The sequence below is a fragment of the Salvelinus alpinus genome, chromosome 4, assembly GCF_045679555.1.
Source record: "Salvelinus alpinus chromosome 4, SLU_Salpinus.1, whole genome shotgun sequence".
NCBI lineage: Eukaryota > Metazoa > Chordata > Actinopteri > Salmoniformes > Salmonidae > Salvelinus > Salvelinus alpinus.
The window spans coordinates 36,686,297-36,699,919 of NC_092089.1; the positions used below are offsets into that span (position 1 = coordinate 36,686,297).

General features: G+C 42.0%; 1 protein-coding gene and 1 long non-coding RNA gene across 4 annotated transcripts; one reads left to right on the top strand and one right to left on the bottom strand.

Annotated features, from left to right (window-relative positions):
* The first annotated feature begins 2,713 nt into the window (after positions 1–2,713).
* Positions 2,714–6,453, top strand: LOC139572415 (uncharacterized). Its single transcript, XR_011674408.1, has 2 exons — positions 2,714–3,014; positions 3,700–6,453. It is a non-coding gene; the product is annotated as an uncharacterized lncRNA (long non-coding RNA).
* Positions 6,366–12,825, bottom strand: LOC139572397 (IGF-like family receptor 1). 3 transcript variants are annotated; one of them, XM_071395149.1, is made up of 8 exons: positions 12,675–12,825; positions 12,121–12,513; positions 11,822–12,014; positions 11,659–11,698; positions 11,260–11,386; positions 10,987–11,088; positions 10,662–10,823; positions 6,366–9,781 (listed from the first exon to the last, which is right to left on the bottom strand). In XM_071395149.1, the coding sequence occupies exons 2-8, from the start codon at positions 12,221–12,223 to the stop codon at positions 9,459–9,461; spliced, it is 1,050 nt and encodes a 349-aa protein (XP_071251250.1). In that variant the 5' UTR covers positions 12,224–12,513; positions 12,675–12,825; the 3' UTR covers positions 6,366–9,458. The 3 variants fall into 3 exon arrangements, with proteins under 3 accessions (XP_071251250.1, XP_071251251.1, XP_071251249.1); XM_071395150.1 differs by having other exon boundaries at positions 10,662–10,772; positions 12,121–12,821; XM_071395148.1 differs by having other exon boundaries at positions 12,121–12,818.
* Positions 12,826–13,623: the final 798 nt, after the last annotated feature.

Sequence of the window (13,623 nt, forward strand, 5' to 3'; positions counted from 1 at the left end):
ACGAGTGCTTTCACCACATGTGACTGGCTCTGTCTCTATCTTAACTTAAAGAACACATTCTGGGCGTTCTTCCAGATGTTCCCCTGGGAAGATGTTCCCCTGGGGGGGGGGGGGGCCCTCCCCCTCCTCTCTTGAACAGACACAGGCAGGAACCAAGGATTGTTTATGACACCAAAGATAAGATGCACAAAGTCCATTTCATTCACTACATATACATGGCCTATTCTGGATGGGGGACTGAAGCACTGACTCAGAGCTAGAATATGACATTTATTAATTTAAACTTGTATTTAACCTGCACTCATTGAGATTTGAAATCTCTTTATCAAGAGTGTCCTGGCCAAGATAGGCAGCACCAAGTCATTACACAATTACAGACAGACAACATGAAAGACTACAGGTAATCTAGTTAAAACCATTGAAATCACAGGATTATAACAAAATCATAAAACAGCAAATTTAAAACATTGACAGGTCAAGTAATCAGCCTTAGAGTAGGGACATAAATGTTTAGTCTAAAATGCATGCATACATACATGTTCCACGTAAAGAGATCAAGGGTTGAGGAAATAGGGAATGTTTTTCCTAAACAAATGGTATTTAGGTAACAGAACTTTTCAGTTTGAGAAACAAGTAAGAAACTAAATCGCTGTAATTATGTTGCAGCTTTGGCACGTACAGCGCAATAAACACTTGCTGTGGTGTCTGTTTGCTGCAGCAGGGAGGAGAGAGAGACTCGCTGTCTTAATTATTTTATCAAACAGTGTGCTTAAAGCGTCAGACAAGTTCGATGCATGTAAACTCAGCAAAAAAAGAAACTTCCTTTAACTGTCAACTGCGTTTATTTTCAGCAAACTTAACATGTGTAAATATTTGTATGAACATAACAGGATTCGACAACTGAAACATAAACTGAACAAGTTCCGCAGACACGTGACTAACAGAAATTGAATAATGTGTCCCTGAACAAAGGGGGGGTCAAAATTAAAAGTAACAGTCAGTATCTGGTGTGGCCACCAGCTGCATTAAGTACTGCAGTGCATCTCCTCATAAACTGCACCAGATTTGCCAGTTCTTGCTGTGAGATGTTACCCCACTCTTCCATCAAGGCACCTGCAAGTTCCCGGACATTTCTGGGGGGAATGGCCCTAGCCCTCACCCTCCGATCCAACAGGTTCCAGACGTGCTCAATGGGATTGAGATCCGGGCACTTCCTGGCCATGGCAGAACACTGACATTCCTGTCTTGCAGGGAATCACGCACAGAACGAGCAGTATGGCTGGTGGCATTGTCATGCTGGAGGGTCATGTCAGGATGAGCCTGCAGGAAGGGTACCACATGAGGGAGAAGGATGTCTTCCCTGTAACGCACAGCATTGAGATTGCTTGCAATGACAACAAGCTCAGTCTGATGATGCCCTGACACACCGCCCCAGACCATGACGGACCCTCCACCTCTAGACCATGACGGACCCTCCACCTCTAAATCGATCCCGCTCCAGAGTACAGGCCTCGGTGTAACGCTCATTCCTTCGATGATAAACGCAAATCCGACCACCACCCCTGGTGAGACAAAACCGCGACTCGTCAGTGAAGAGCACTTTTTGCCAGTCCTGTCTGGTCCAGCGACGGTGGGTTTGTGCCCATAGGCGACATTGTTGCCGGTGGTGGGGTTTGGACTTGATAGCAGTAAGACAACTGAACGGACACACAAACAATCAATGCTTTCTGGGTAATATCTATAAATCACTCAAAACCTGACAATTAAAAGTCCTAACAAAGTTAATTTTTTTAAACCCAGAGGTGTTCTAGAAAACAACATCAGCCAACCACGAAACAGTTACCTGGGGAGGGCAGTCCCCGGAACAGTTGATAAGGGGATATGTTTTAATTATGTTTTTTGTGAAGACTTACAGAAAACGTTTGACCTCTGTCATTGCCAACAAAGGGTATATAACAAAGTATTGAGATAAACTTTTGTTATTGACCAAATACTTATTTTCCACCATAATTTGCAAATAAATTCATAAAAAATCCTACAATGTGATTTCCTGGATTTTTTTTTCTCATTTTGTCTGTCATAGTTGAAGTGTACCTATGATGAAAATTACAGGCCTCTCTCATCTTTTTAAGTGGGAGAACTTGCACAATTGGTGGCTGACTAAATACTTTTTTGCCCCACTGTATGTGTAATAGTGCCGTATGAACAGTATGTCTGTATGATGATGACTGATGATACTTCTTATACCTGTACAATGTAAACAAGTGTGCCTGATTTGAAAATACCCTGTGGTATTTCCATCCCGTCAGGTGCTGTATCGTGCTCAGATGATGAGCTGATGCCCTCAGACGATGAGTGTCCCCCCAGCCGAGACCAGCCCCACCTCCGCTTCGAGATCAAAAGCGATGACGGCTTCAGTGTGGAGGCAGACAGCATAGAGGGTGAGGTTTCAGGGAGGAAAGGGCAAATTAATAGATTGCATGTGTCTGTTATCTATAGAATGTTAGTTTAGAAATAATTACATTACCCAGTACTCAATGCAATGATTTCTGCACAAATACCCACTATTTCTACATATGACTAAACATAACATGATGAAATATACTCCTTCTCGTACTTGGCTAGAATGAACTTGTGTAATAAACCATCTAGCACAAAATGTAGGCTAATTTCCATATGTATTACATTTGTGTGTTATGCTGTGTTACTCACACCTTACTCTTCTCTCTCTCCATTCCTCTTCCCCCTCCTTTCCCTCCTCAGAGGCCTGGAGAGCAGTGATCGACTGTGTCCAGGAGGCGCGGGCGGGGGCCAGGCTTAGGCAGCTGTCCTTCTCTGGGATGACAGGTGCCCGTATGCTGGGCCTGCTCCACGACACAGTGGTCTTCCTGGTGGAGCAGCTCCAGGGGGCCCGCCGCTGCCATAGCCACGTCTTCCGCTTCTTTCAACAGATCAGCCAAGGAGGACCTGCCTGTCAACCCCTCTGGATGCGCCCGCTCTGAGGTCTACCTCAGGTCAGTGTCCCGGTGTTCTGTCCACTACAGGGGCCCTGGAAGTTAAATATAGAAATTATAAGGGAAGTCATTATTTTGGAATGTAATTCGTAAATTGAGTCCGAGTTATCTAACAGATTCATCTTACATATTTTGAAAACATTTGAACCAATACTTCCTAGGTATCATGAGTCGTAGCTTAGAAGTTTAATAAATAAAAATGTGTTCTTTTGGAAGTTTCAGAGAAATTGTACATCACCACAAGTGTAATGGTGGGAACCGGTATTACTTTGTCCTTACCTTGCAGTTGGTCAACCCATACCACTGTCTAGAAAATGTCTGGAGAATCTAGGTTTTCCCCTCTGTAGGTGGTTTTCAACTTCAAAGTGGAAGCTAGTCTCTCTGTGTAGAGTATTGGTGAAATGTATGTTTTGAATGTAGACATCTGTCAGGTTTAGAGGAACAAATGCTGTGGTTGTTGTGTTTCTATGTGAGCGTCATCTCCACCTCCCACAGTCTGCGTAAATTAGAAATAAGACCTGTATGACGTCTATGCTGCTCCATTCATTAACATATGAAGAGTGTGTGGGTGATGTCCACATCCCAAATTCTATACCAATGCTCGGGGAAAAAACAATGATAAAGAAAGTCAAGCCTGCATACTGTAAAATGTAACGTAACACCTTGTTCCTGTCTTCTCTTACAGGAAGACCACCTTCGACATGTTCAACTTCCTGGCTTCCCAACACCGCCAGCTGCCTGACATCAACCCCTACGATGAGGAAGAGGATGAAGTCCCACTCAAATCCACAAGGTCAGATTACAGAGTTATTGTATGCCGGCCATCGCAAAGGAAGCCAGCTAAATGCTAGAATCTTAAAAAAGGAAGCTTTGGCTTAAATACTGCAGGAGCTAGTCCATGAAAGATCTTGTCTAGCAGAACATTCTTAGAACGTGTTGTACATGGCCGCAAGTGTTGTTCCTTTAAAAAACAACTTTCACATCAACAAATGATCCATTTATAAGTTGGTAGACATAACATATCAATGTTCTCATTCAGACTTACGAGTAACAAAGGAGCTGTACAACTACAGGTTTACATAATCGTTTTTATAGCTGTAACTAATTCACTATTGAAATGTTGTCTATTCCTGTATTTGTAACTCCCCTAAAGTCATCTTTGTGGTTGGACTAAACCATTCCGCCATTTCTGCAACTACCTCCTCCTAACAAGCAATGTTAAAAATATGTTCTAACCTCTTGTGTCTGAGTCGCTAGTGACTCATTTCTCAGAGTTAAATGTGAAAGGTCAGAAGCAAGCAAGCTCAACTGCAACTGCGGGGCCCGGAAATGCAGACACTTCCTCAACTAGGGGCAGGAGGAGGACGTGGTACTGCCACAGTCTCTGCAGGGGGGACAAGGCACTACGGGAGTGGCTGAGAGCAGAGGCAACAGGGGAAGACAGAGGTTAAAAGCTTTAAATTAAGTTTTTACTGGGTTGGGAGGTGGGGGAGGAGAAAATACAGGAAAGGATGAGGCACTACGAAGAGACTGGAAGAGGAACCAAGGCCAGGAGATGTGGAGCAAGAGGGAAGAGGAGCGCCACACAGGGACATGCATCCATAAGCTCACATTGACTTCTAACCAATATGCACTTGCCAGAGGTTGCACAAGTTCACCACAGGAGAGGGTGGAAGTAGCTACCGTTATAGTGTGTTTTTTTTCTTGAGAACAGGATACTGAACCCTGCAGACATCTGTTGTGGTTATGCTGGTTCTGTGTTGCATGGAGGTATTTTCCATGATGCCCTAATGTCAAGCCCTTTCTGTTGAAATAAGGGTGGACCAGAAAAGCTAGACTTGGACATATTCTTTATATATTTTTTGTCGGGGAGCGGGGGAGTCGATCCCTTGGCCATATCTCCATCTTTACTTGATCCTGTAATCATAGTTTTATTTATTTGAAGTTATATTTCACAGTGCTCATCATGCGTCAGGTTGTACATATTTGCTTTCCGTTGACTGTTCAGAGAACCATGGTGCTAGATATGATGGGCAATAGGCTTGGAGGCTCCTAGGTCAGAGACCCTGCAAATAATAACTATTTTTCTATCCATTCTCCACTCCCCTCTCACACAGACCGGGGAAGGGTCCTCCATTATGTTCAGTTAAACGGTTAGATAACGGTTAGTGTCACACTTATAGAGTTTGCTGTAGCTAAATCCTATCTTTAAGAACTTTCCCTTCACCATTTTTGTATGTAGCAAACACTACCCAATCCAAGAGTGAAGAGTTTAGCTGGAAACTTCAGTGCGTCTTTTTTTATTTAAAATTTATGTTATTACTATCATGGCAAATGGTGATTGCCTTTTGCAATAATATTAGGCCTACGACTTTGCTGCATTACAGTTGCGCGTCTTTAGTGAACTAACAAAATCCAGACTCCATATTTCTTCGACATTCAGTGGAGTTAACAAAGAACTGACTTCTCTCTCTGACATTCTCTGCAATCCAAGGGTGGAAGGGTGGAACACTGTCCAAGTTACACCACTAAGAGATGCGTTATAAACTCTATATGTTCCCGACTGTGTGGACTGACAGCACCCCTGAGATCTCAAGCAGAGCATTAGGCCAGTACTGTACTGTGTTGCTCCGTAGGATGGCTTTAAGAGAGAATCATGTCTTGGTGTAAAACCTAGATAGGGAGAGAATGCACTCAGCACCTTAACGTTTGCTGTCGTACAACTTTAGACAACGCTGTCAGTTCAGTCAGACATATTAGGAAATCAAATGTACACACTGTGGTTCACATCTTTACAGTGAGAGATTGCTTGAGCTCTAAAATAGCTGTATTTATTAATGTTTCTGTTCAGATTTTCCCATGTGTCAATCATCTAACACCCTTAGCAGAGTTTGCCATTAACAGGATGCATCTGGATTTCAGGGATACGGCTATCCTTAACCTAGCTTCCCTTTCTGCTTAAAACCGGAAATGGGAACACCGCTCAGAGCAGAAAGTTTCTCTATACCCACTCCACTCCCCAACCTCTTGCCAGGATTCTACCTCAGTTGTTCTGACAGATGTTAAAGAATACTAATGCAAAAAAGAGGATGATGATGATAATATAATAAGAGTAACTTGGTTTTAATGTCCTGCAGAGCTGGCCTGTGTGTTCAATGAAGCATGCAAAGCACTAGTTGGAAACCTGAAGTTACCATGACGATCTCTCCCAGAACTGGTTCAGAAAGCTGTATGTTCTATATGGTAGGGTTATTTTAAAGTATAACAAAGTGTAAAAGATATAAGAAAATGTGTGAACTTGTCTTTGTTACCTTGTACAAATAAACCCTGAGTTTGTAAATAATTGAATACATATTTCTAAACCTGTTTAATTTTTCTATGCACTTTTTTTATTTATAATGTTATTTGCTTAATAAAGATGTTAAGATGTTTGAACAAATCATACTTGGTCAATTGAAAAAATAAATAAATGCTGATATGACATTTATACAACAACATGCAATGTATAAATACAGCAAAATCGTTGGTTGGTGATAAAATCATGGTGATAATACATTTTGACATAAAATTATAATGATCAGGTAGCCATGATTGTGTGAGGGACAGGTTGGGAACTTAACTCTTCTTCTGAGCACCTGAGATTTACTATGCAATCTGACACACGTCAAATCAGTCATCTTGATCTTCTGATTTTGTGTGAGGATAATGTTCTATACACTGATCTTTACAGGACACCTACTGATTGTAACAGTCTGTTGAGGGCTGATAGCTGTCAACCGCTTCCGTTGAAAAACAGTTTTCCCTGCAGCCAATTCTGTCTAATCACAATAATTGGCAAAAAACAATCAGATTTTGACAGATACAAAAATTGTCAGATTAACACTGCCATTGAGAAAGTCTCAAAAATAAGCATTCTTGCATCCTCACTACCTGCTATTCAAAGTGCTCTGAACAAATTAAGGGAATCGTTCACAAACATTGGCACATTCTAAGATCCGATGACAGTATCAGTAATGTGTTTTCGGATCCCAATCAAAGGTGTTATTTATCTTATAACTTGTCCTTGTGGTAAAATGAAGCGTGAATTAAAAGTACGGATCTCGGAGCATCGTAGCACCATTAGGTGCAAAAACTCGACGTACCCAGTTGCGGCCCACTTTTTGGAAGTGAACCACTCGATTTCGTACCTACGTTATATCGGCATTGAACACTTCACCCTCTCTAGGAGAGGGGGGGGGGGGCTCGACAATTTATTGTTAAAACGAGAGGCTGCCTAGACTTTGATTTGAAGCCATTATTGTGATTTTGCTATTCATTGTATATGTTTGTAGGCCGATGTAGCAAAATTGTATCTATGATCGCATGCTATCCATTCATGTTTTTGTATGTTCTATATACAGAGGGGCAAAAAAGTATTTAGTCAGCCACCAATTGTGCAAGTTCTCCCACTTAAAAAGATGAGAGAGGCCTGTAATTTTCATCATAGGTACACTTCAACTATGACAGACAAAATGAGAAAAAAATATCCAGAAAATCACATTGTAGGATTTTTTATGAAGTTATTTGCAAATTATGGTGGAAAATAAGTATTTGGTCAATAACAAAAGTTTATCTCAATACTTTGTTTTATACCCTTTGTTGGCAATGACAGAGGTCAAACGTTTTCTGTAAGTCTTCACAAGGTTTTCACACACTGTTGCTGGTATTTTGGCCCATTCCTCCATGCAGATCTCCTCTAGAGCAGTGATGTTTTGGGGCTGTTTCTGGGCAACACGGACTTTCAACTCCCTCCAAAAATGTTCTATGGGGTTGAGATCTGGAGACTGGCTAGGCCACTCCAGGACCTTGAAATGCTTCTTACGAAGCCACTCCTTCGTTGCCCGGGCGGTGTGTTTGGGATCATTGTCATGCTGAAAGACCCAGCCACGTTTCATCTTCAATGCCCTTGCTGATGGAAGGAGGTTTTCACTCAAAATCTCACGATACATGGCCCCATTCATTCTGTCCTTTACACGGATCAGTCGTCCTGGTCCCTTTGCAGAAAAACAGCCCCAAAGCATGATGTTTCCACCTCCATGCTTCACAGTAGGTATGGTGTTCTTTGGATGCAACTCAGCATTCTTTATCCTCCAAACACGACGAGTTGAGTTTTTACCAAAAAGTTATATTTTGGTTTCATATGACATTCTCCCAATCTTCTTCTGGACCATCCAAATGCTCTCTAGCAAACTTCAGACGGGCCTGGACATGTACTGGCTTAAGCTGGGGGCCACGTCTGGCACTGCAGGATTTGAGTCCCTGGCGCGGCGTAGTGTGTTACTGATGGTAGGCTTTGTTACTTTGGTCCCAGCTCTCTGCAGGTCATTCACTAGGTCCCCCCGTGTGGTTCTGGGATTTTTGCTCACCGTTCTTGTGATCATTTTGACCCCACAGGGTGAGATCTTGCGTGGAGCCCCAGATCGAGGGAGATTATCAGTGGTCTTGTATGTCTTCCATTTTCTAATAATTGCTCCCACAGTTGATTTCTTCAAACCAAGCTGCTTACCTATTGCAGATTCAGTCTTCCCAGCCTTGTGCAGGTCTACAATTTTGTTTCTGGTGTCCTTTGACAGCTCTTTGGTCTTGGCCATAGTGGAGTTTGGAGTGTGACTGTTTGAGGTTGTGGACAGGTGTCTTTTATACTGATAACAAGTTCAAACAGGTGCCATTAATACAGGTAACGAGTGGAGGACAGAGGACCCTCTTAAAGAAGAAGTTACAGGTCTGTGAGAGCCAGAAATCTTGCTTGTTTGTAGGTGACCAAATACTTATTTTCCACCATAATTTGCAAATAAATTCATAAAAAATCCTACAATGTGATTTTCTGGATTTTTTCCCCCTCATTTTTTCTGTCATAGTTGAAGTGTACCTATGATGAAAATTACAGGCCTCTCTCATCTTTTTAAGTGGGAGAACTTGCACAATTGGTGGCTGACTAAATACTTTTTTGCCCCACTGTATATCTGAAAAGGAGCCAATGATATCAAGCCACACCCGGTCATGGCGTCAAGCCACACCTTTGACGCTATATAAACTAATCACCCCACCGTGTTTGTCATTATACCCTGATGAAGACAGCTTGTCTGTCGAAACGTTGGTTATTAGGTTATGACATTATTGCATCTGAGCTACTAGAGTGTGCAGCTCTTCGTTTTCAGGACACCGGGGTTAACATCTCTGCTTTAAGTAATAAGTGCCATGTTATCACAGTTAAATATCTTATTTGAACCCTAATGCAAAAGAACAGTGTTGCCAATCACTGCCTTGGGACTTTGGGGTCCCCAAGGAAAGCATGCCTCCTACTGGCCCTCTTGTTATATCTCAGTGCCTTGGCAGGTGGTGGAGACTCGTGGTTGTATCTGGATGGAGCCATCTTTTCCGGGCCCAACACAAAACACACCCGGACTAGACAACCTTAAGCAAGGCGAGCTTGGTGAGCACCGCCACTGCGTCGTTCCGGTCCATCTCTCTCAGCAGCCTGGCCAATTGTCCTACAGTCCAGTCTGGGTGCTTGGTGGTGATCCCCTCCAGCACGGCCCTCAGGGGGCTCTTGCTGTCCCTCAGGGAGTAGGTGTAGGTAATCCAGGTGGCGGGGAAGGAGCAGCGAGATGCTAGGTGCCTGGTGTTCTTCACCCCAGGGATCTCCGGGTCTAGCAGGATCACAAGCTCCTCTAGAACGTCCAGGTTGTCCAGAACCGTCTGCAGCGGCGCCGACTGGATGTCAGGACCTGGTGAGACGAGGGGAAATATCACTAAGGGTGAGTTACGCGTCTGTAATGCTGACTTGTGTCAATCCAGAGCCAAATGCGTAAATCATGAATTAATGGGCCGTTCCACGAAATGAGTCCCTTTTGCGTAGTGTAACTTGGTGGAGAAAAACCTGATTTCACATCATTTTAACATTATGTCATGAGCACACAGTCACCTTAATAAAAAACATGATTTGCCATCTCAAGACGTTAAATAAAATAATTACTATATTAAGTGGCTAATAAAGTAACCGGGTTGACGATTTCATCTTAAATCAGCTATGAATCCCCTTTGACAGAGGGAATGGAAGCTTATGTGTAACAGGGAGGGGCAATTGAATGCAATCTTCACAATGTAAATTGTTGGGTAACAGGGTTGACTTGTTATGCTCAACCCACTCAGTTTTCAACCTCAAAACACCAGAAAATGTACAAAAAGAGTAGAACCAGCTCACCTGCTTTTACACTATGATTTGACTATTAGATGTTCAATGTTTCTTATGAAACAATTATTTTAAAAGGAATAGTTTAAAGTCTTTTGAGTCTTTTCATATGAAAGACCTGATTTATTTAATTATCCATGTGGTCTATATTAAAGGGCACTTCATTTAATATAGCAGGCATTTCAAATAAAATATTGGTGCAGTTTCTACTTAAAATATTAAAGAAACACAAAAGGGACTCATTTCATGGAACCACCCAAATGTCATGGGAGATTTGTGCTGAAATTTGAGTGATGTGTTAAAACCTCAAGAGCCTTCTAGCAACTTATGGAAGAGTAGTGATGTTGAGGTACTAGTAATACCAATGAATAACAGACTGGTAGTAGCTCTATTAGTAATAGCACTTGATAACTCACTCAAAATGTCCTCTAGGCTCCTTGTCTCTGACTGTAGGAGAGCAACCTCTTCATTGACAGCTGCTGTTCTCCTACTGCTCCGTGACTGTTGGTTGGTATACAGGATATTGTCTGATGGGAGGCAGTTAAGGTTGACCTTAAAGCATGGCTTATTATCCTTATCTGTGTCAAACCACACCCATTCAAAAACAGGACAGGAGAAAAGAGTAAGGTAAGTGGAAGAGTTAAAGCGGTTTTAAGCAAACATGTCAAAACAGTTGGTCTGTGTTACACATTGACAGTTCGACATTTTTTAATTCTGCCTAATGCTCATCATTCTGCTCACCTCTGAAGCAAAAGGCTCTTGAGCTTCTCCTTCTCTTCTTAATATAGATGAATAAGAGAAATGCAAGTACAGAGAGAACCAAGATGACTGTAAGCACTATCCCTGAAAGAACACAGAGGAGCGTGACAATGAGCAGTTAGACATGTTCAGCAGTATCCTAACAAAGCAGTTTAGTCATATTTTTGAATGGTGAAGGACTGGTATTATCAAACTCAGTACCTTCTAATATTACTTCTAAAATGGCTCATATTTGGGGGTTGGGTTGTAACTTACATGCAGTCTGATGGTTGACATGGTTAGTTGCAAAATCACCATGGAATGTCGTACCAATGTGTTTGGCTGTGGGATTTGATGTTGACATTTGGACCCTTAACGTTGTTGACCGTTGCACCTGTTGAGTCTAAAATTGATGTGAAGTCAACATAGTAACTATGTCATTCCAAATGTAATAAGTTTGTTTTGTTTTCTCTTTTCCCTATTGGGAAGTCCTTGACAAAAATTGAAAACATTTGTGAATAAATGGCCTCCCTGGGTCACTGTTGTTGATGTAGTTTGAGTCTACAGAAGAATAACTGCCATGATAAGTTTGAGAGTGGACTTCAAAGTCTACCACACAAATGTTCTTAATAACTAACTAGAATCATCAGCTTCATCATCATAGATTAAACTCACCGTAGTACCCAGGGCTTCCTTCCAACAGCCTGTCTGGTCCCTACATATAGGGTTTACAGTTAAACATGTTACTCAACCATCCACAACCAGATGAAAAACAAATGGGCATCCTTTTTTTTTCTTGTCAAAATTTGAAGTTATCCCAGACTGAATTTGCGCTCACCTCCATCTGCAGCATTGAGTGTCTGTCGTTGTGTTGCATTCGGACAGCTTTTGATCATCTGGGGAGCAGCTAGAACAGGGTTTGCAGGTCACGGAGCTCCCATTATTGAAGGTCTGGGCGGCACACTGTCGATACGGTCCTTCCGACTTCCCCCCATCATCATGCCTGCCACAGTTTGGACTAAATTCGTACCCTGGTAAAAAAAATGTATATTTGTTTGTAGACTACAGGTGTGCGCTGTGCACAGACAAACGTAGCAACATCAAATAAAGATGATATTTGCAGCATTTCGAGCTCACCTGGTCGGATCGGATGCTGTTGATGACATGGCACACATTTGTTTCTCAACTCATCCCAAAATGTATCCAAGTCATGAGAGCAATTATCAGAATAGTGACCCATTTTGTTAAGAGAAGACTCTGGCTCCCGAGTGGCGCAGCGGGTTAAGGCACTGCGTCTCAGTGCTGGAGGCGTCCCCACAGACACCCTGGTTCACAACCGGCCGTGATTGTGCGCAATCGGTTTGTTTGTTTCAGTATTTGTAGACTGTCTGGACGAAATATCATATCAGCGCGGAGACGCCAAAATCTGTAGGAGGTGTTTCGCTCGATCGGCTGTTTTCTATGGTGGTATAGTTTCAGCGCGGAGACGCCAAAATCTGTCTTGAATAAACCCAATTCGAATATGCCCGCCTTCGGAACAAAGATTCACAATGTTAGGGCGGAAACTTGAGCATATATACTGAACTCTGGTTTCAGCCTCATGCAAATTGGAAATGATGCTGGATCGTAAATTGATACGTCAAAATTATATAATTATTCCTGTCTAAATAAAATAATTTAAAATACTTCACCGGAGAGCATGAGCCTCTTTTTTGTTGCTGTGGATTGTTTCAATTCAGAAATGTGTTAAGGAAGCCCCGATTTGGGTAGCCACTGTGTGGCAGTAGGTCTAACTGGTTGAGTTGCAGCTGTCAGTGAAAAGCGTCTAAAACATGTGTGAATGTAAAATGTTGCATCAAAAATAAGGGGAGGGGTGTGTGGCGAAGATATGGTCCCGGTGGTCTCTCTCCAGGATGCATGCATATGTAGGAAAGTGCCCATTTGGCAATGTGTTATTGGCTGCAACACAGTCTCACATTCAATTCGCGCATATATGTACAAAATGTATTTCAGCAGATTTCGTGCGTTTTTGTGCATTTTTGAAGTAGTTCAATTCGTTTGAAAATACACGAATTTCTGTGCTACTTAATTTGTGCGAAAATACACACATTTCTGTGCTACTTAATTCGTGCGAAAAGACACGAATTTAACCAGTAGGCGACACAAGCCGTTGCAACAACCATGTAGACGCGATAATTTGTATTTCGTTTTTGTTCTTCTTAATGGCTAATTCAACGTCATGAATATACAGAAATGTTGTCTTTGTTTAACCATGTTTTAAAATGTGTCGTTGTATGCCTATATGTACTGTTTTAGACTTGCTGAACAGAATTTTTGAGAAAAGACGCACATTTAAGTGCGACTTAATTCGTGGGAAATATTGTTTTATTAATACCAATGCTGTTTTCTGTGCTTGATTTCGCTTAATACTTTGGATACTGGTGCACTTGTAATCAGAACGCCTTTTTGTCATGTAGGCAACCATACACGATTTTCTTCATAACCCATTTCATATTTCGTGGAGCCTAAATTACACCATTTTCTTCATAATGCATGTATTACATGTGAATGTAAAATAATGAATTATGTTGGCTTACACTTATGGCCTTTCCAAGGCCTTTCCATACCTTAAGGGAACAT